Source organism: Hypomesus transpacificus, chromosome 10, assembly GCF_021917145.1.
Source record: "Hypomesus transpacificus isolate Combined female chromosome 10, fHypTra1, whole genome shotgun sequence".
Classification (NCBI taxonomy): domain Eukaryota; kingdom Metazoa; phylum Chordata; class Actinopteri; order Osmeriformes; family Osmeridae; genus Hypomesus; species Hypomesus transpacificus.
In genome coordinates, this window is record NC_061069.1 from 12,936,828 (window position 1) to 12,958,390 (window position 21,563).

General features: G+C 53.2%; 1 protein-coding gene across 1 annotated transcript; it reads right to left on the reverse strand.

Annotated features, from left to right (window-relative positions):
- Positions 1–1,853: 1,853 nt before the first annotated feature.
- Positions 1,854–20,727, reverse strand: LOC124472383 (probable G-protein coupled receptor 158; the record flags this gene model as incomplete). The annotated part of the gene is given in 13 exon segments (XM_047027175.1): positions 1,854–3,149; positions 3,254–3,559; positions 3,892–4,038; positions 4,122–4,227; positions 5,140–5,278; positions 7,624–7,862; positions 8,178–8,287; positions 9,862–9,930; positions 10,260–10,440; positions 10,915–11,048; positions 18,474–18,579; positions 19,316–19,473; positions 19,475–20,727. Coding segments are annotated over 13 exon segments (3,711 nt in total), but the record flags the coding sequence as incomplete, so codon positions are not given.
- Positions 20,728–21,563: the final 836 nt, after the last annotated feature.

Consider the following 21,563-nt stretch of genomic DNA (forward strand, 5'->3'; position numbering starts at 1 on the left):
GTCCTCTCCTCTCAGCATGTGTGTTACTGTACGTCCTCTCCTCTCAGCATGTGTGTTACTGTACGTCCTCTCCTCTCCTCCTTCATGGATATTTGATGGCAGCTTGGGCTCATCCTGGAGTCAGTATGAATGTTTGATATGGTTTCATTCTGTATCTAGAGCCCTGTCACTGCTGGGCCACAGGCTCTGTATGCAGCTAAGATTATGTCTTCATAAAGTGTCTATAAAGGCTTATAACCATACGTATGTGCGTGTGATGTATACATGCTTATGACCATCGATATTCTGTAAACCATCCAAATAAGCTTATAAACATCTGCATTTCTGTAAAAGCATGTATGATTACAACCACCTATAAAGGCTTATAACCATCAATATTCTGTAAACCACCTGAATAAGCTTATACACATCTGTATGTGCTTATGATCAGTATACATTACATACTCATAACCACAAATAAGAGTTTATAACCCCCAGCTTATAACCATCATATACTTATATGGATGTGAGTTTACATGCTCACCTCCATCCCAAACGTTTAATCGTAACATCGTCGAATCTCTGTTCATGCTCATAACAGTTCTAAGTGCTCATAGTGATCTGACTGGACGAGTCGTCATGGTAATCTGACTGGACGAGTCGTCATGGTGATCTGACTGGACGAGTCGTCATGGTAATCTGACAGGACGAGTCGTCATGGTAATCTGACAGGACGAGTCGTCATGGTGATCTGACAGGACGAGTCGTCATGGTGATCTGACTGGACGAGTCGTTATGGTAATCTGACTGGACGAGTCGTCATGGTGATCTGACAGGACGAGTCGTCATGATGATCTGACAGGACGAGTCGTCATGGTGATCTGACAGGACGAGTCGTCATGGTGATCTGACAGGACGAGTCGTCATGGTGATCTGACTGGACGAGTCGTCATGTTTCCTCTCCGGGTTCAGGCTGTGGAGCTTGGGTGAGTTTGTTTCGTGGGTGAAATAGAAAAACGGAAAAGGTAGAAGGTTAAATGTACGATTAGCGAGCGAGCGTCTACTGTACATCCCTTCCCACGGCCGATAAAGTGACTTCAAAGTTGCATATTCACACGAGTAACAACATCAAGTTTATGATTCAACACATACTGTGTTTGGAATGCATTAGGGGGATCGCAACCACTTCCTGTCTTCTTCTTCTCTCTCCTTTCACCTCCCTCTCTTCTCCGGATGCCTTTTACCCCATAACTCGGCTCACAGGGCTGTTTGTGCTGTCTGTGAGTTTAAAACAAACACACCCCAGGGTGACTTTCTCAGAAGCCCTCCTGCCTTCTGTCTGTCTCCTTTTTACCAAGTCTCTCTGTCGTCCTGGAGAATAAAACAAACGCACCCCTTCAGGCCTTCTTCCCGGAGTCTGTGTCGTCATAGTCCCAGGGACAAACGTCGGCCATCTTGGCAGTGCTGACCACTGGACTGCTGTTGGAGTTGTGGGCGGAGTCTCTCCTCTTCTCTGGGGAGGGGCTGGTGGCGTGAGCTGTCAGGGGGGTCTTAGATGATGCGGCGTGTGTCGAGGGGAGTGTGTGTGTCGCCAGCGGTGTCTTAGTCGTGGTGTGCGTGGTGGGGAGTGTGCGTGTGAAGGCTGGCGCTGTGTCGTTGGGGGAGGGAGGGGGCTGGCTCTCCCAGGGACACACATCTGCCCTCCTGCCCTCCCCTCCTCCCCCTTCCGCCCTCCTGCCCTCCCCTCCTCCCCCCTCCGCCCTCCTGCCCTCCCCTCCTCCCCCTTCTGCCCTCCTGCCCTCCCCCCCTCCACCTTCCGCCCTCCTGCTCTCCCCCCCTCCCCCCTCCGCCCTCCTGCTCTCCCCCCCTCCCCCCTCTGGGTCCCTCGTGGAGCTCCGCCTCCGCCCGGACGTCGTCGTGGCGACGGCTCCTCCCTCAGACGACTGGCTGACACGCCTCCTCTCGGAGGGCTTGCAGGAGCCGGAGCTCCGCCTCTCTTTGTTCTTGGACTTGTTCTTCTCCTCCTCCCTGTCCCGCCCCCCCTTCTCCCCCTTCTCCCCCTTCTCCCCCCGGTCCTTGGAGGAGCAGGAGCCCTTGCGCTTGCGTCTGGAGTGGGGCGTGGGGCTGGAGGGCGAGGGTGAGGGGGGCGGCTCCTCGTCCCAGGGGCAGATGTCCACCATGAGGCTGGGGGGCTGCAGGAGGGAGCCCGTGGACTTGGAGTGGTCTGAGTGCAGAACCTTGGGCTTGCCGTCGGTGGGCGTGACGCTCTTCTTGTGCCTGATCCTGTCGGGGGAGAGGGACCCAGAGGCCCCGCCCATCTGGGGCTCCTCAAAGTCCCATGGACAGACTTCAGGTTTGAGCGGGAGGGGCGAGCGAGGTTTCCTCCCCTCATCCCTCTCTCCTCCCTTATCCTTTGATCGCCGGCGGTTGGCGGGAGACTGTCCGGAGGCTCTCTGCTTCTGCTGGGCCCTGCTGCAGCCACTCCCCCTACGGTGGGCCGCAGTGGTCTCTCCCGGGGCGATGGACACATGCTTCTGGGCCCTACCATCGGCGGGCGCGGGGGGGTCCTCCACCTCCCAGGGACAGACCTCCTCGTACAGGATGGATGGCTGACTCCCGGTCATGATGCCCAACTTACCCGTTGTCTTGCTGCACTCCACCGATAGGCTGATGATCATCTTCGAGGGGTAACACTCCGGAGTTTCGTCCACCTCCGAGAGAGCCCTGCCCCCCTCCCGTCCTGCCGTCCGATTGGCCAGGCCGGGCATCCTCTCCTTGGCGCTGGCGATGGCGCTGAGGGATTTCTGCATGATGGAGGTCCGCAGCAGTGCCGGCTTCTTGCCGTCCGCCGTCAGGTTGTGGGCGCTGACAGACTTTCCGGAACACACCAGAGGGACGGACTCGGCCGACCCCGCCTGCTCCACCCTGGGAGGCTCCGGGGACTTCCTGGTCTGCTGCCTCCGGCCAATCAGGGATCCTAGGAGAGACCCGTCACCGGGGGCGACCGTCTTGGTCCCGGCAACGGCGGACGTTTTGTCTCGGGTCTCTCCTCCCTCCCCCTGCTGCCCTGGCTCCTCCCCCTGCTGCCCTGGCTCCTCCCCCTGCTCCCCCGGCTCCTCCCCCTGGGCGCAGATGTGGTCGTAGCTGAGGGATCTGGCCAGGTCCAGGACCTGAAGAACAAACAACAACAAACAAACAATAACACCAAGAACAACAGCAAAACACCAGCAGCCAGAACACCTGAATCCCCAGTGTTTCCCAGTGAAACAAACACCTTGTTCTTCAGGGAGTCGTCCCGCTGGTGGCTCCTTCCACACCGGGCGGCGCCGTCCAGCGGGTTCCGTCGCAGCGTGCTACGGTTGCTACCGTGGTCGCCGTCTCCGTCCTCCCTCCCCTCCCTCCCCTCGCGGCTGGCCTGCCGGTGCATGTGCACGCTCTCAGGCAGCTCGGTGATGCGCCTCATGAGCGAGCGGCCCAGACCACGCTTGGAGCTGCGCTTCTTCTGCAGGTGAGGGTTGTTGGTCAGCATCTTCTTGTGCTTGTGCACCTCCAGCTGGCTGTACACCCTCCTCAGCTCCTCCTGACACACACACACACACACAGGTACACACACACAGGTACACACACACACACAGGTACACACACACAGGTACACACACACACACAGGTACACACACACAGGTACACACACACACACAGGTACACACACACAGGTACACACACACAGCAGCACCTGTGAGCAGGTGTGTGTGTGTGTGTGTGAGCAGGTGTGTGTGTGAGTGTGTGTGTGTGAGCATGTGTGTGTGAGCAGGTGTGAGCAGGTGTGTGTATGAGCAAGTGTGTGTGTGAGCAGGTGTGTGTGTGTGAGCAGGTGTGAGCAGGTGTGTGTGTGAGCAGGTGAGTGGTTCTGACCCGTATCTCCTCAGGATCCAGGCTGTGCTCACTCCAGGCTGAGGTGATGCTGTTGTTCAGGCAGGACCCTGAGCGGCCCAGGTCCAGCTCCTCATCATACGTCTCCGTCACTGTGTCCTCCCTCACCTGCCGCCCCGACGACAGGAACTAGGGAGGGGGGGGGGGGTATCACATGACCTCTACAGAGCACTCATGACCTTGCAGGTGAGGGGAGGAGAGGAGGATGTTACCTTGGGGACCAGTAGCAGGCCTAGTGTCACGGTGACCGTCAGGTGTGTGTGAGCGAAGAACAGCATGAGCATCCAATCAGGATGCAGGCTAGGGGCCAGGTAGAACCTATTGGAACCGGGTAGAACCAGGTAGACATTTGAGAACCATGGAACACTGGAACCTCAGCTGAACCTCAGTGTGTGTCTGAGTGTCTGTGTGTGTCTGTGTGTGTGTGTGTGTTCGGGCTCGGGTTATTGTTGATCAAGGTGTCTGTTCCGTGTCTCAGTAATTAGATTCACCCTCGTTAATCAATTAGATTCACCCTCGTTAATCAACCTCAGCTTTGCTATGAGGGCTAAAAAGACTTGTCACGGCTTTCATTACACACACACACACACACACAGACCTACACATGCAAAGCAAACAGACACACACACACACTTATCTCTGGTCCCCAGAAGCAAGCTTGCTCTGATGGTGCCTCAAACACTGCTCTCTCTCTGTCCTTCCCTCCCCCTCTCTTCCCCATCACCCCCCACTCCCTCTCTCTGTCAGGATTGAATGGTCATGAGTCATAGCTGCACAATGTTTTTCATGGCTTTCACATCCTGTCAGAGGAATCGAGTCTGTCTGGTGTCCCCCAACCTCCCTCCCTCCTCCTCACCCCTTCCTCCTCACCCCCTCCTCCTCACCCGTCTCACCTCTCCCTTCCTCTTCCTCACCCCCTCCTCCTCACCCGCCTCACCTCTCTCTCCCTCTCTGTCAAACCCCCCTCCTCCTCACCCGCCTCACCTCTCTCTCCCTCTCTGTCAAACCCCCCTCCTCCTCACCCGCCTCACCTCTCTCTCTCTCCATCTCTCTCCCTCTCTCTCTCCCTCTCTCTCCTTCTCTCTCCCTCTCCCTCTCTCTCTCCATCTCTCTCCCTCTCTCTCTCTCTCTCTCTCTCTCTCTCTCTCTCTCTCTCTCTCTCTCTCTCTCTCTCTCCCTTGCTCTCTCTAGTGTGTATATGTTGTGTGGTGTTCCTGTGGCGCTGCGTACCTGATGCTGTGGAACAGGGCGGAGAGCAGCAGCTCGTTGTAGACGGCAGCGGCCAGGTAGCGTGGCTCGTGGAAGGCAGCCAGCACGCTCCGCACGGCGTAGCACAGGTACACCCCCCACAGCAGGAACAGGAACTCAGCTGGACACGGCAACGCAGGAAACAACAACACAGTAAACAACTGTACTCTGTAAACATCAACACAGTAAACATCAACACAGTAAACAACTGTACTCTGTAAACATCAACACAGTAAACATCAACATAGTTAACAACAACACAGTAAACAACTGTACTCTGTAAACATCAACACAGTAAACATCAACACAGTAAACAACTGTACTCTGTAAACATCAACACAGTAAACATCAACATAGTTAACAACAACACAGTAAACAACTGTACTCTGTAAACATCAACACAGTAAACAACAACACAGTAAACAACTATACTCTGTAAACATCAACACAGTAAACATCAACACAGTAAACATCAACACAGTAAACAACTGTACTCTGTAAACATCAACACAGTAAACAACTGTACTCTGTAAACATCAACACCGTAAACATCAACACCGTAAACAACTGTACTCTGTAAACATCAACACAGTAAACAACTATACTCTGTAAACATCAACACCGTAAACATCAACACCGTAAACAACTGTACTCTGTAAACATCAACACAGTAAACATCAACACAGTAAACAACTACACTCTGTAAACATCAACACAGTAAACATCAACACCATAAACAACTACACTCTGTAAACATCAACACAGTAAACATAAACATAGTTAACAACAACACAGTAAACAACAACAGATTAAACTACAACACAGTAAACAACTATACTCTGTAAACATCAACACCGTAAACATCAACACCGTAAACAACTGTACTCTGTAAACATCAACACAGTAAACATCAACACCGTAAACAACTGTACTCTGTAAACATCAACACAGTAAACATCAACACAGTAAACAACTACACTCTGTAAACATCAACACAGTAAACATCAACACCATAAACAACTATACTCTGTAAACATCAACACAGTAAACATCAACATAGTTAACAACAACACAGTAAACAACAACAGATTAAACTACAACACAGTGAACAACTATACGCTGTAAACATCAACACAGTAAACATCAACACTCGTTCAATCTAACATTGACGGTTAAAGCCTGTTACCTGTCTGCGTCATCTCTGAGATAATAAATGATAATCAATAAATAAATAATGAATAGTAACAGCGCGGTCTGAGACACATGGGGGATAATTCTGGAATATAGATGATCATTACTGACTGGGGATTAGGGGTGGATTATCACTCATGAATATTCCCACATCGTTTCTTATTATATGCTACTTAGTGGGCGATTAGTGTGTGTGGGATTGCTGTGTGTATGTAGTAGTAGTCATACAGAGCTGTGCCCCAGTGTGTGTGTGTGTCTCTGTGTGTGTCTCTGTGTGTGTAGTATTCATACAGAGCTGTGCCCCAGTGTGTGTGTGTGTGTGTGTGTCTGTGCCCCAGTGATGGTGGATGATAAATTAATAAGAGACTGGGTCTGCTTGTTCATCACTTCAACAGTTTCATACATTTATTAATTTTGATTTAATTAAAATTATACAATTATTACAGTAAGTATTTAAACGTCAAGTTCCGCAGATGCTAGTATTATTTTATACTGATTATGATTCGCTAACAAGCTGCAGAACATGAACCTGAAAGGGAAATCAGTTCACTCCTCCTCTCTCCATCCTCCTCCCTCCACTCTCTCCATCCTCTCCTCTCTCCATCCTCCTCCCTCCACTTTCTCCATCCTCTCCTCTCTCCATCCTCCTCCCTCCACTCTCTCCATCCTCTCCTCTCTCCATCCTCCTCCCTCCACTCTCTCCATCCTCTCCTCTCTCCATCCTCCTCCCTCCACTCTCCATCCTCTCCTCTCTCCATCCTCCTCCCTCCACTCTCTCCATCCTCTCCTCTCTCCATCCTCCTCCCTCCACTCTCTCCTCCGCACCCACAAACCAACACATTCCTCCCCTCCTCTTCAGTGTCCTCATCTTTACCTGAATTGTCCTGACATTCCTTCTTTCTCTGTTCTCTCCTCTCTCCCTGCTTGACCATCATCTCTCTCTCTCTCTCTCTCTCTCTCTCTCTCTCTCTCTCTCTCTCTCTCTCTCTCTCTCTCTCTCTCTCTCTCTCTCTCTCTCTCTCTCTCTCTCTCTCTCTCTCTCTGTCTTTCTCTGTTCTGCCTCTGTCACCCTCCCTGCTTGTGTGAGGGAAGAATTCTATGTCCTTCCAGGTGTGTGTGTGTGAGAGTCCCTCCAGGTGTGTGTGTGTGTGAGAGTCCCTCCAGGTGTGCGTGTGTGTGTGAGTCCCTCCAGGTGTGTGTGTGTGAGAGTCCCTCCAGGTGTGTGTGTGTGTGAGTCCCTCCAGGTGTGTGTGTGTGAGAGTCCCTCCGACTCACCAACAGCCATCATGTAGTCCCAGCGATCCAGGAGGCACAGGCTGAACTGGCGTCCCTGGGCGGTGAGCCCCACGTCGATGAGGGCGCGGGCGGGCTGGCGGTGCTGGAACACGGCCGCGGTCCAGCCCACCAGGAACCAGAGTACCACCAGCAGGATCAGCCCCAGCAGGCGGAGCACGCGCCAGCCCGTCATGAAGGGAGTCCTCTGGGCCGTGCGGGACAGGAACACCCTGAGGACCCTGGAGGAGGGAAGGGAGGAGAGAGGGGAAGAGAGCGGAGGGAGGGGGAGGAGAGGAGGAAGGGGGAGAGGGGGGGGGAGAGAGAGAGGGAGGGAGGGGAAGGGAGGAGTTGAAGAGAGAGATTTCCTCCCCAGCTTTCCTTTCCTTTCCGTTCCTCCCCTCTCTTCTCCTCTCCTATGCGTGTGTGTGTGTGTACCTGTACAGTTTCAGGAGGACAGTGTGTGTGTGTGTGTACCTGTACAGTTTCAAGAGGACAGTGTGTGTGTGTGTACTTGTACAGTTTCAGGAGGACAGTGTGTGTGTGTGTGTGTGTACCTGTACAGTTTCAGAAGGACAGTTCCGTAGGTGGTGGAGAAGCCGAACAGTCGTACCCACCTCAGCAAAACACAACGAAACACACTGGGCTCAAAGTACAGGATCATCACCTGGATACACACACAGGCAGACACACACACACACACACAGGCAGACACACACACACTGTTTAGGATTTTGTGTCTGTCTCACTGTTCTGGCAGATGATTGGTGGATGGACCCGCCCGTCATAGAGGAGACCCCCGCCCCTGTGTCACACTCCAGAACACACCCAGCTGCAGACTCCACAGGCTGAGAGAGATGCTACTGTTAAACACAGAGAGCAGCCACATACACACATACAAACACACAGTCTCACACACCCTCCCTCACACACCTACACACACTCCCACACACCTACACACACACCCTTCCTCAGTGATGGTGAGACAAGAAGCATCTGTTCTCTGTTCTCTGACAGAAAGGAGATCCTGCTGTCAGGTTAAGAAGGAGACAGCTCCTCCTCTCCTCTCTCCTGCTCCTCTCTCCTCCTCCTCTCTTCCTTTACTCTCTAGTTGGTTCCTCCCCTCTCCTCCCCACTCCTCCACCTCTCCTCCCCCTCCTCTACCTCCTCGCTTCACCTCCTCCAATAAATTAATCAGCAGATTTATTTTTAAAACAAGTACCGCTAGAACTTGATGGAGTCTTTAAAAATGCATCAATGATGCCACAGAGGAGCAGCTGTTTGGAGCTGGATGGGGGAGGGGGTATGGGGACCGGTTCACGGGGGGGGGGGGGGGGGGGGGGGGGGGGGGGGGGGGGGGGGGGGGGGGGGGGGGGTAGATGGTCTGTTTTTACCCCTAGGAAGAAGGCAAAGAGCACGACTAAAGAAAGGGGAAGAAGAAGAAAGATGGAGACAAGACAGGTGTTCCCTTCTGGTGTTCCCTCCTTGCTTGTCTCCATCTTTCTCCTTCTACTTGTCTTGTGGAGGGAGAGAGGGAGGGACAGGGAGAGAGACAGGGAGGGAGAGAGAAAGATGAAGAGGGAGAGAGAAAGAAAGAGGGAGCAATATAAAGAGAGAAAGAGGAGAGAGAGAAAGGGAGAGGAGTGTATATTGGTCTGTATCATCTCAGAGTGGGTGTTGCTTGTGGGCACCGAGGGTGAAGAGGTGAGTAAGGCGGAGAGAGAGGGAGAGGGGGGAGAGAGAGCTTCAGAAAGTGCTGAGGGCCAGGGGGTGAGTGAGACAGAAAGAGGGAGAGAAGGAGGGGGGGGGGTTGAGAGAGGAAGGGGGAGGTGGAGTGTGTGAAAGTAAGGGGGAGTGGTGAGAAGGGGAGAGGATATTTCTGGAGGAAGATTCAACAGCCAGGAATAGAAAAACAGAGAGAGAGGAGGGGTGAAGTGAGAGAGAGGGAGAGAAGGGAGCAGAATGCCTGGAGAGAGAGAGAGAAGTGGTGGAGAGATAGAGAGAGAAAGAGAGAGAGAGAGAGGTGAGGTGAGGTAAGGTGAGGTAAGAGCATCTCTCTCGACATGGTTGCAACTCTGAGGGAAGTTGTTTTGTTGTTAGCTATATCTGTCTTTGTTCTAGTCTGCTTCCTCTCAGCTACACACGCGCACACACACGCGCACACACATGCGCACGCACACACGCACACACGCACACACACACGCACACACGCACACACACACACACACACATTGTACTCACAGGGAAGTAAAGCAGCAACGCTCCAACCAAGATGGTCTCCAGGAGGATGAGACCAGACGCACGGATTCTCTGGTGAGAGAGAGAGACAGAGAGAGAGAGAGAGAGAGAGAGACAGAGAGAGAGAGAGAGAGAGAGAGAGAGAGAGAGAGAGAGAGAGAGAGAGAGAGAGACAGAGACAGAGACAGAGACAGAGACAGAGAGAGAGAGAGAGAGAGAGAGAGAGAGAGAGAGAGAGAGAGAGGAGAGAGAGAGAGAGAGAGATGGCAAATGGTTGAAACAGATGAAACAGCAGACCCCATCCTTAACTTAGGCCCCCCCCCCTTCTCTCTTCCGCCTGCTGGCAATGAACTCTTCAACCTTGACCCCTTGACCCCAATCCTTCCCCCCTGACCCCTGACCTTGTTCCTGCGATGGTGGTAGGTACCCAGCATGACCAGCAGGGTCAGCAGCATGCAGACCCCCTGCAGGGAGGCCAGGGCGAGCCGGATGCCTCCGTGGGGCCGCGCCAGGCAGGGGGAGTCGTCCCGGCACACCGGACAGCCCTCACGGCACGGCAGACACAGGCTGGAGCCGTCCTCATCTGGGGGGGGCGGGGCCTGGGGCACAGCAGGATGGTCACATGGGGGGAGGAGGGGGGGGGGTTGTGTGTGTGTGTTTCTGGGTGTAGTTTATTTCTGGTTTTAACACCTGTGTGTGTGGGTGTGTGTGTGTGGGTGTGTGTGTGTGTCTGTAAATAGACAATGGGTACAGACTGGTCCATGCCTGCACCTGCCTCTCTCTGCTCCTCACCACACTGGGGTTTATTGTTGCTAGGAAACAACCAGACTGGCCTCAGTGTGTGTGTGTGTGTGAGTGTGTGTGTGTGTGTGTGTATGTGTGTACAGGAACGTCCAATCTCCCTAGTTTGCTATCACCTTTTTAGAATTCATTGTTTTGTTCACTCGGTTTCCATTAACAACAATGTAGATCTGTGTTTCATACAGTTCATTCATTCATTCGTTTGTTGATGCAAATGTTCATCTGTTTGTTCATTCATTGATTGATTGCGTGATGAGCTGGTTGGTGGAGGTGCTGAGGGCCCTACTTGTGAAGCTGTTGACGGGCACTCTGCTGGGGTGGTAAAAGCCTCTCCGACACGCACACCTGTACTGGTCCAGAACAAACCCATGCCCACCTAGAGGAGTACACTGAGAAGGAGAGAGGAGAGGAGGGGAGGGGAGGAGGAGGACAGGAGGAGAGGAGAGGAGGAGGGGAGAGGGGAGGAGGGGGGGGAGGTGGGGGAACAGAAGGAGGATAAGTGAGTGTTTCTGCCAGCAGCAGAGGGGAGGTGAGTGTTTCTGCCAGCAGCAGAGGGGAGGTGAGTGTTTCTGCCTGCAGCAGAGGGGAGGTGAGTGTTTCTGCCTGCAGCAGAGGGGAGGTGAGTGTTTCTGCCAGCAGCAGAGGGGAGGTGAGTGTTTCTGCCAGCAGCAGAGGGGAGGTGAGTGTTTCTGCCAGCAGCAGAGGGGAGGTGAGTGTTTCTGCCAGCAGCAGAGGGGAGGTGAGTGTTTCTGCCAGCAGCAGAGGGGAGGTGAGTGTTTCTGCCAGCAGCAGAGGGGAGGTGAGTGTTTCTGCCTGCAGCAGAGGGGAGGTGAGTGTTTCTGCCAGCAGCAGAGGGGAGGTGAGTGTTTCTGCCAGCAGCAGAGGGGAGGTGAGTGTTTCTGCCAGCAGCAGAGGGGAGGTGAGTGTTTCTGCCTGCAGCAGAGGTGAGGTGAGGTGAGTGTTTCTATCAGCAGCAGAGGGGAGGTGAGTGTTTCTGCCAGCAGCAGAGGGGAGGTGAGTGATAACTCAATTCTCTGGTTTGGTGAGTTGAATCAAGCGCACTCAATTAGTTGTATTGTAAAACTTGTACCCAAGTTACCAAGTAACAGCCAACTAATTTGTATCTAAATTAGATTAAAATCTAAATTAATTAATATTAAGATGTGGTTAGTAAATGTTGAATGTGGTGCATAATTCCAACCAAGTGGAGGGACCATGGACCATCTGGAACATACAGATACATATACACACACATACACATGCGCATATATGTACACACCCACACATACACACACACATATACACGCACACATATACACACACATCCATTTCCTACTAATCATTTCCTGAGCTCCTTAAAAAGGAAGCCCACAGTCTTCCACAGTGTCTGACATAACCTGCCTCTCTCTCTCCTTCTGATTCTCCCACTCTCACACGCTCTCTCTCTCCTCTCTCTCTGTTCCTCCGACTCTCTCTCCCCCTTTCCTCCTCTCTTGCTCGCCCCTCTCTCTCTCCTCTCTCTCCTGGTGGGGCCTTGATTACAGGCTCACAGACTCAGAATGAGAAAAAGAAAGAGAGGGAAAAGAGAGAGCACACAGATAGACGGAGAGACAGACAGAGAGAGAGACACAGAGAAATAGAGAGACATTGAGAGAGAGAGAGAGAAATAGAGAGACATTGAGAGGGAGAGAGAGAGAGAGACAGTGAGAGAGAGGGGAGTCCTCTGAGGTCTATTTATATCCCTGAAAGCATGAAACCCTAAAAGCATTACAATCGCTCTCTCCCTGTCTACTTTCTATATCCCTTCCTCCATCCTCCCCTGGGTGTATGGCTTGCAGAGGAAAGGAGAGGAGGGGAGAGGAGGGGAGGAGAGCGGAGGGAAGAGGAGTGGAGAGGAGGGAGGAGGAGAGGAGGGAAGAGGAGAAACAACGACGTCCAGAAGGTGCCCAGCTACGGAACACTTGCTGTGTTATTGTGTTGCTGTGTTGCTGTGTGGCTGTGTGGCTGTGTTGCTGTGTGTCTGTGTTGCTGTGTGTCTGTGTTGCTGTGTTGCTATGTGGCTGTGTTGCTGTGTTGCTGTGTTGCTGTGTGGCTGTGCGGCTGTGTTGCTATGTGGCTGTGTTGCTGTGTTGCTGTGTGGCTGTGTGGCTGTGTTGCTGTGTGGCTGTGTGGCTGTGTGGCTGTGTTGCTGTGCGGCTGTGTTGCTGTGTTGCTGTGCGGCTGTTTGCTGTGCGGCTGTGTGGCTGTGTTGCTATGTGGCTGTGTTGCTGTGCGGCTGTGTTGCTGTGCGGCTGTGTGGCTGTGTTGCTGTGCGGCTGTGTGGCTGTGTTGCTATGTGGCTGTGTTGCTGTGTGGCTGTGTTGCTATGTGGCTGTGTTGCTGTGCGGCTGTGTTGCTGTGTGGCTGTGTTGCTATGTGGCTGTGTTACTGTGTGACTGTGTTGCTATGTGGCTGTGTTGCTGTGCGGCTGTGTTGCTGTGTGGCTGTGTTGCTGTGCGGCTGTGTTGCTGTGTGGCTGTGTGACTGTGTTGCTGTGTTGCTGCGCGGCTGTGTGGCTGTGCGGCTGTGTTGCTGTGTGGCTGTGTTGCTGTGTGGCTGTGTGGCTGTGTTGCTGTGCGGCTGTGTTGCTGTGCGGCTGTGTGGCTGTGTTGCTGTGCGGCTGCGTTGCTGTGCGGCTGTGTTGCTGTGTGGCTGTGTTGCTGTGTTGCTGTGTTGCTGTGCGGCTGTGTTGCTGTGTTGCTGTGCGGCTGTGTTGCTGTGTGGCTGTGTTGCTGTGTTGCTGTGTTGCTGTGCGGCTGTGTTGCTGTGTGGCTGTGTTGCTGTGCGGCTGTGTTGCTGTGCGGCTGTGTGGCTGTGTTGCTGTGCGGCTGCGTTGCTGTGCGGCTGTGTTGCTGTGTGGCTGTGTTGCTGTGTTGCTGTGTTGCTGTGTTGCTGTGCGGCTGTGTTGCTGTGTTGCTGTGCGGCTGTGTTGCTGTGTGGCTGTGTTGCTGTGTTGCTGTGTTGCTGTGCGGCTGTGTTGCTGTGTTGCTGTGCGGCTGTGTTTGGGTGCCGACAGACAGCAGGGGAAGAAGAAAGTTTGGGAATTGAAGGAAGTTCCCTGAGGACGGAGGAGATAAGAGGCTTCTGACGGAACGAGCGGTCTCCCCTCCACATGCCTGCCAGCTATCTCCCAGAGATAAGAGAGACACAGTGTGGGTGTGTGTGTGTGTTTGTATGTGTGTGTAAAAATGGGCAGCAGTATTGGAACCATGAAGCCTCAGACAAATGTCCCCTCTCCCCTCCTCTCCTCTCCTCCTCAACTTGTCTCCTCCCTTCTTCTCCTCTCCCCTCTTCTCCTCCTCAGCTTGTCTCCTCCCTTCTTCTCCTCTCCTCTCCTCCTCAGCTTGTCTCCTCCCTTCTTATCCTCTCCTCCTCAGCTTGTCTCCTCCCTTCTTCTCCTCTCCCCTCTTCTCGTCCTCAGCTTGTCTCCTCCCTTCTTCTCCTCTCCCCTCTTCTCCTCCTCAGCTTGTCTCCTCCCTTCTTCTCCTCTCCCCTCTTCTCCTCCTCAGCTTGTCTCCTCCCTTCTTCTCCTCTCCTCTCTTCTCCTCCTCAGCTTGTCTCCTCCCTTCTTCTCCTCTCCCCTCTTCTCCTCCTCAGCTTGTCTCCTCCCTTCTTTTCCTCTCCCCTCTTCTCCTCCTCAGCTTGTCTCCTCCCTTCTTCTCCTCTCCTCTCCTCCTCAGCTTGTCTCCTCCCTTCTTCTCCTCTCCTCTCTTCTCCTCCTCAGCTTGTCTCCTCCCTTCTTCTCTTCTCCCCTCTTCTCCTCCTCAGCTTGTCTCCTCCCTTCTTCTCCTCTCCCCTCTTCTCCTCCTCAGCTCGTCTCCTCCCTTCTTCTCCTCTTCCCTCTTCTCCTCCTCAGCTCGTCACCTCCCTTATTCTCCTCTCCCCTCTTCTCCTCCTCAGCTTGTCTCCTCCCTTCTTCTCCTCTCCCCTCTTCTCCTCCTCAGCTCGTCTCTTCCCTTCTTCTCCTCTCCCCTCTTCTCCTCCTCAGCTCGTCTCCTCCCTTCTTCTCCTCTCCTCTCTTCTCCTCCTCAGCTTGTCTCCTCCCCGCGAAAACAGCAGATGTGTGGTGCTGTGTGTGTGTGTGTGTGTGTGTGTGTGTGTGTGTGTGTGTGTGCGTGCGTGGTCCTGTGTGTGTGTGTGCCTGGACCTGTGTGTGTGTGCGTGCGTGTGGTCCTGTGTGTGTGGGTGTGTGTGTGTGTGTGTGTGTGTGAATGTTAAGTGTGCCGTCTGAGCCTACACTGTGAGAGAGAATCTTTTTCCAAGCTGCCGTTGCTCCTGTTATCAAGCTGGAGGGGTACAGGGGGAGGGGGAACATGAGGGTGGAGGAGAGGAGCTCCTGGTTCTCCTCAGAGTGTAGTGAGAGCAGGGTAGTGAGAGCAGGGTAGTGAGAGCAGCGTAGTGAGAGCAGGGTAGTGAGAGCAGGGTAGTGAGAGCAGCGTAGTGAGAGCAGGGTAGTGAGAGCAGGGTAGTAAGAGCAGGGTAGTGAAAGCAGGGTAGTGAGAGCAGGGTAGTGAGAGCAGGGTAGTGAGAGCAGGGTAGTGAGAGCAGGGTAGTGAGATCAGGGTAGTGAGAGCAGGGTAGTGAGAGCAGGGTAGTGAGAGCAGGGTAGTGAGAGCAGGGTAGTGAGAGCAGCGTAGTGAGAGCAGGGTAGTGAGAGCAGGGTAGTGAGAGCAGCGTAGTGAGAGCAGGGTAGTGAGAGCAGGGTAGTGAGAGCAGGGTAGTGAGAGCAGGGTAGTGAGAGCAGCGTAGTGAGAGCAGGGTAGTGAGAGCAGGGTAGTGAGAGCAGGGTAGTGAAAGCAGGGTAGTGAGAGCAGGGTAGTAAGAGCAGGGTAGTGAAAGCAGGGTAGTGAGAGCAGGGTAGTGAGAGCAGGGTAGTGAGAGCAGGGTAGTGAGATCAGGGTAGTGAGAGCAGGGTAGTGAGAGCAGGGTAGTGAGATCAGGGTAGTGAGAGCAGGGTAGTGAGAGCAGGGTAGTGAGAGCAGGGTAGTGAGAGCAGGGTAGTGAGAGCAGCGTAGTGAGAGCAGGGTAGTGAGAGCAGCGTAGTGAGAGCAGGGTAGTGAGAGCAGCGTAGTGAGAGCAGGGTAGTGAGAGCAGGGTAGTGAGAGCAGGGTAGTGAGAGCAGGGTTGTGAGAGCAGCGTAGTGAGAGCAGGGTAGTGAGAGCAGGGTAGTGAGAGCAGCGTAGTAAGAGCAGGGTAGTGAGATCAGGGTAGTGAGAGCAGCGTAGTGAGAGCAGGGTAGTGAGAGCAGCGTAGTAAGAGCAGGGTAGTGAGAGCAGCGTAGTAAGAGCAGGGTAGTGAGGTCAGGGTAGTGAGAGCAGCGTAGTGAGAGCAGGGTAGTGAGAGCAGCGTAGTGAGAGCAGGGTAGTGAGAGCAGCGTAGTGAGAGCAGCGTAGTGAGAGCAGGGTAGTGAGAGCAGCGTAGTAAGAGCAGCGTAGTGAGAGCAGGGTAGTGAGAGCAGCGTAGTAAGAGCAGGGTAGTGAGAGCAGGGTAGTAAGAGCAGCGTAGTGAGAGCAGGGTAGTGAGAGCAGCGTAGTAAGAGCAGCGTAGTGAGAGCAGGGTAGTGAGAGCAGCGTAGTAAGAGCAGGGTAGTGAGAGCAGGGTAGTAAGAGCAGCGTAGTGAGAGCAGGGTAGTGAGAGCAGGGTAGTGAGAGCAGGGTAGTGAGATCAGGGTAGTGAGAGCAGGGTAGTGAGAGCAGGGTAGTGAGATCAGGGTAGTGAGAGCAGGGTAGTGAGAGCAGGGTAGTGAGAGCAGGGTAGTGAGAGCAGCGTAGTGAGAGCAGGGTAGTGAGAGCAGCGTAGTGAGAGCAGGGTAGTGAGAGCAGCGTAGTGAGAGCAGGGTAGTGAGAGCAGGGTAGTAAGAGCAGCGTAGTGAGAGCAGGGTAGTGAGAGCAGCGTAGTAAGAGCAGCGTAGTGAGAGCAGGGTAGTGAGAGCAGCGTAGTAAGAGCAGGGTAGTGAGAGCAGCGTAGTGAGAGCAGGGTAGTGAGAGCAGGGTAGTGAGAGCAGGGTAGTGAGAGCAGGGTAGTGAGAGCAGCGTAGTGAGAGCAGGGTAGTGAGAGCAGGGTAGTGAGAGCAGGGTAGTGAGAGCAGGGTAGTGAGAGCAGCGTAGTGAGAGCAGGGTAGTAAGAGCAGTGTAGTAAGAGGAGTGTAGTGAGAGCAGGGTAGTGAGAGCAGCGTAGTGAGAGCAGGGTAGTGAGAGCAGGGTAGTGAGAGCAGGGTAGTGAGAGCAGCGTAGTGAGAGCAGCGTAGTGAGAGGAGTGTAGTAAGAGCAGCGTAGTGAGAGCAGGGTAGTGAGATCAGGGTAGTGAGAGGAGTGTAGTGAGAGGAGTGTAAAGTGATGTATTGTGTGAAACAGCCCAGGTGTCAGGCCAGACGCATGGAGATGTCATTATGGTAACAAAAGAGGAGTAGTCTCCGCCTCCTCCACTGTGACAGAAGAGGGAGAGAGAGCGATGGAGACAGGGGGAGAGAGAAGGAGAGGGGCTGAAACAGGGGGAGAGAGAAGGAGAGGGAGGGAGACAGGGGGAGGGAGGGAAAGGACTGTTCCCAAGTGTGAAATCTGTCCTTCAGATAATTTGTTTGTTTTAAAACGAGGTTGACTTCCAGTGGGACAAGCAAAGAGAACATGGTGGGTTCTGCAGAGAACATGGTGTGTTCTGTAGAGAGAACAAATAGAGAACGGGGTGGGTTCTATAGAGAGAACAGGGTTTGTTAGAACATTCATTCAGGAAAGATATAGAGAGGGAGCAGGAAAGATAGAAAGAGTGTGATATAGAGAGAGGGAGGATGGAGAACGAGAGAGAGAGAGGGAAGGAAGGGAGGAGGGATGGAGGAGAGAGAGAGGTGAGGAAGGAGGGATGGAGGAAAGAAAGAGAGAGGGAGGGGAGGAAGGAGGGAGGGAGGAGAGAGGACGACCTGTCACAGCGTCTCATTAGCAGAATCTCCTTTGAAGCTCTTTATCTCCATCACCATATATCACCACACACACACACACACTCTCTCATACACACACACATAGTCTCATACACACACACACACACACACTTTCTCATACACTAATTTCCCGGGACCTATCTCATTATGTGAGCTGCGGTCTCTTATGCAACGTGTTTCCCCTCAGTAGGGGGATTCATAATGCATGAGTACCATAAGAGGGACATCCTCTCCACTTACACACGCTAGCTACCTCACTTCCTCTCCACTTACACACGCTAGCTACCTCACTTCCTGTCCAATTACACACGCTAGCTACCTCACTTCCTGTCTACTTACATACGCTAGCTACCTCACTTCCTCTCAAATTACACACGCTAGCTACATCACTTCCAGTTTACTGAAACACCCGCGCAAACACACACACAGACACACATACTTTATATATATATACACACACACACACATACTTTATATATACACACACACAGAGATTCCTCTTGTGCACACCTGCTCTAATATATGTAACTACATGGTACGTGTGTGTTTAAAGAACTTGATTGTTATTACATTACTATTGCTTGATTGCTGTATACAGCCAGCCAGACAGACAGACAGACAGACAGACAGACAGACAGACAGACAGACAGACAGACAGACAAGCAGACTGACAGTCAGACAGTCAGACAGACAGACAGGCAGACAGGCAGACAGACAGGCAGACAGGCAGACAGGCAGACAGGCAGACAGGCAGACAGGCAGGCAGGCAGGCAGGCAGACAGGCAGGCAGACAGGCAGACAGGCAGACAGGCAGACAGGCAGACAGGCAGGCTGGCAGACAGACCTCCATGCTGGTCAGGTTACAGCGGTGTGTTCCAGAGAACCATCCTGTGCTGGAGCACTGGTTGATGTCCACATCCTGGAGGTTGACATCCACACGGACCACCCCCCTGGAGAGGGAGAGAGTTAGGGTTAGTACCACCCCCCTGGAGAGGGAGAGAGTTAGGGTTAGTACCACCCCCCTGGAGAGGGAGAGAGTTAGGGTTAGTACCACCCCCCTGGAGAGGGAGAGAGTTAGGGTTAGTACCACCCCCCTGGAGAGGGAGAGAGTTAGGGTTAGTACCACCCCCCTGGAGAGGGAGAGAGTTAGGGTTAGTACCACCCCCCTGGAGAGGGAGAGAGTTCACATCACACACACGTACTGCCTCCTCGGTGTCAGGGGGTGTGTGTGTCTGTGTGTGTGTGTGTGCGTGTGAAGTCTGACACCCATTTGCTGAAACACCAGAAGGTTTCTGAACACTCCTGACCACATCAGAATCAGCTTTATTGCCCAAGTAGGTTCATCTGGTCTGCTGGAGCGTGTACACACATAGTGTGAGAACAAACATTTAACACCTGGACAATCATGGCTGTCTCCCTCAGACTCCGGGAGACAACTCTTGCCTTCAGATGGGAAATAATATTCAAAATCTTCTGGAGTCATTTACATTTAGAATGTCTTCCTTCTCAAACGCTGGACTTAAAAGTGACAGACACAGAGATTCAGAATTTGGGTTAAGAAAGAGGAAGGAAGATTATAATTGCTCTTAAAATCCCATTATTACCTCAACATCAAGGGTTCGTTTTAATTGATCCCCCCCCCCCCACACACACACACACACACACACACACCCACCTGGTACTCACCTGAACTCGGGCGCAGAGTCTTCCCTCAGACCGTAAAAGCCCGCGGACAAGGTGAGCAACCAGTGCGGTACAAAGCTTCCGTGCTCGCACTCCAGAAACGGTGCGGACCACCGGATCTGGCTTTTATCCAGGAAGTAGCCGTTCGGAGCGGCGGGTAACGTCCAGGCTGGAAGCTCTCTTCTGTAGCTGAGGTCTTTTCCGGTCCCTAAACTCGTTAAACCAATCCGAATCCGGTGTTCGGCTCCTGAGGTGGAGGTGAGCGGAACCGGAGAGGTCTTGGAGAACCACCTGCTTGTCTCTCCTGGTCGCTTGGAGGAAGACGTGAGGACCGGGTGTTGGCGCATCCGTGTGGAAACTTACCACCGCCCTGTGGATTTTGGGGTCTCCCTCGAGGATGCTCCTGACCAGCGCGTGATACCAGTGAATGTCCCGCCGGAGGCTGTGCTCTCGCGACCTGTTGGTCTGGAGGATCATGTTGAGGAAGTTGGTCGCGTGCGCCACGGTGTCCAGCACGGTGTGGAGGGAGTAGTGTGAGGCGACGCGCGTGCCACCACGGAGGCTCCGGAGCTCGTATCTCCGGGAGCAGTTTACCTGCCGCAGCGCCGAAGAGTCTCCGGTGTGGAGGAAGGCTGTCACTACCCGCGGCAGGTCCTCCTCGATCTTGTGCGCCACCACCGTGCGCTCGGTCGCATGCCCGGGGTAGTAAGTTGGGTAATGAAACGATTCTTTGTTGATTGCTTGGTTTTGGGTGCTGAGGATAGTCGGTATATTTGCCCGTATCTCTGCGTCTTTGTCGTTGTCGGACCATTCTACGTAACCGTAGTTTGATCCGAAGACAAGCCCCATTTGGAAGAGCAGGAGAATGAGTGAGAAAGCCATTGCGTGACCGTCGCGAAACCGTCTTCCCTTAATCAACCGTAAGCATAACCGACACCGTAATTTGTGGCTTCCGCAACTAAAACAAGCCGTCTCTGACGTGTACCGGAGTTTAACATCCAAAGGGTTTGTCTCCTAGGTGCAGCTCGCGTCTGATTCCGTGCTCCTCGCCGCTTCTTCCGTTGATCAGACTGCATCTGTGACGGGCAGATGTTATCACGGTCGACCAATCATCTCCACTACCTCCCAGACGGTTTACAGTTAAAGTGACGCCCTACCTCTATCGCCGTAAACACGGGCTGCGTTTCCGGAGCTCTCAGTAAAATAATTTCTCGAGACCGAGAGGTGCAGGACGACGATGTGAGATCTCAGAGGATGCAGAATTTGACGATATTTCACTATGGCACGAGTCACCTGAACTGTGGCGTGTGTGGTTGTTCTTTCAGCCAATCCTCTGCGTGTGGTGGGAGATGGGTGGAGCGAGGCAACCGGGAGCTGTCCGGCGCTGAAAGTAGCTCAAGGTGACAAGCAAAGCATCTGTTACGGTATTGGAATTAAATTGGGATCCCATTTCAATCTGGTTCTCTGAATGTGGGTGTGTGGGTGGGTGAGTGAAATGTCACAGGATTGAGCGTTCACGCTTGCCTGCACGTGCCTGTGTTTCTGTGTTTGAAAGTGTAGGTGTGTTGCTAGAGTGTTTGTGTGCGTGTCTGTGCGTGTGCACGTGAACGTTATGACTGCAGAAGAGCTGCTGTTGCCTGGGGTGACTGACGGGACGTTTCTATGGTAACTGGGGTGATGACCGCTAAAGCCCCTGGAGTGATGGCACCAGAACAGTTAAGAGATCACAGACAGACAGACAAGCAGACTGGTAGACAGACAGACAGACAAGAAGACTGGCAGACAGACAGACAGACAGACAGATAGACGGGCAGGCAGGCAGGCAGGCAGGCAGGCAGCCAGGCAGGCAGACAGGCAGACAGACAGAGAGGCAGACAGACATGCAGGCAGGCAGGCAGAGAGGCAAACAGACAGGCAGGCAGACTCCTGTGTTTCTCCTGGTATGTGACCACAGCTGTCTCTAGTCTGATGAATATTTGATGTGTTTGTGTCTCATCTGCATGCGTCTATGTACTCCTCTATGGCAGCATCAGCACTGCCACCAGTCCTCTCTCTCACCTACACACACACACACACACCTACACACACACACAGCATCAGCACTGCCACCAGTCCTCCTCTCTCTCTCTCTCTCTCTCTCTCTCTCTCTCTCTCTCTCTCTCTCTCTCTCTCTCTTTATCTCTCTCTCTCTCACACACACACACCTACACACACACAGACAAACACACACAAATACATGCAGAAACACAGA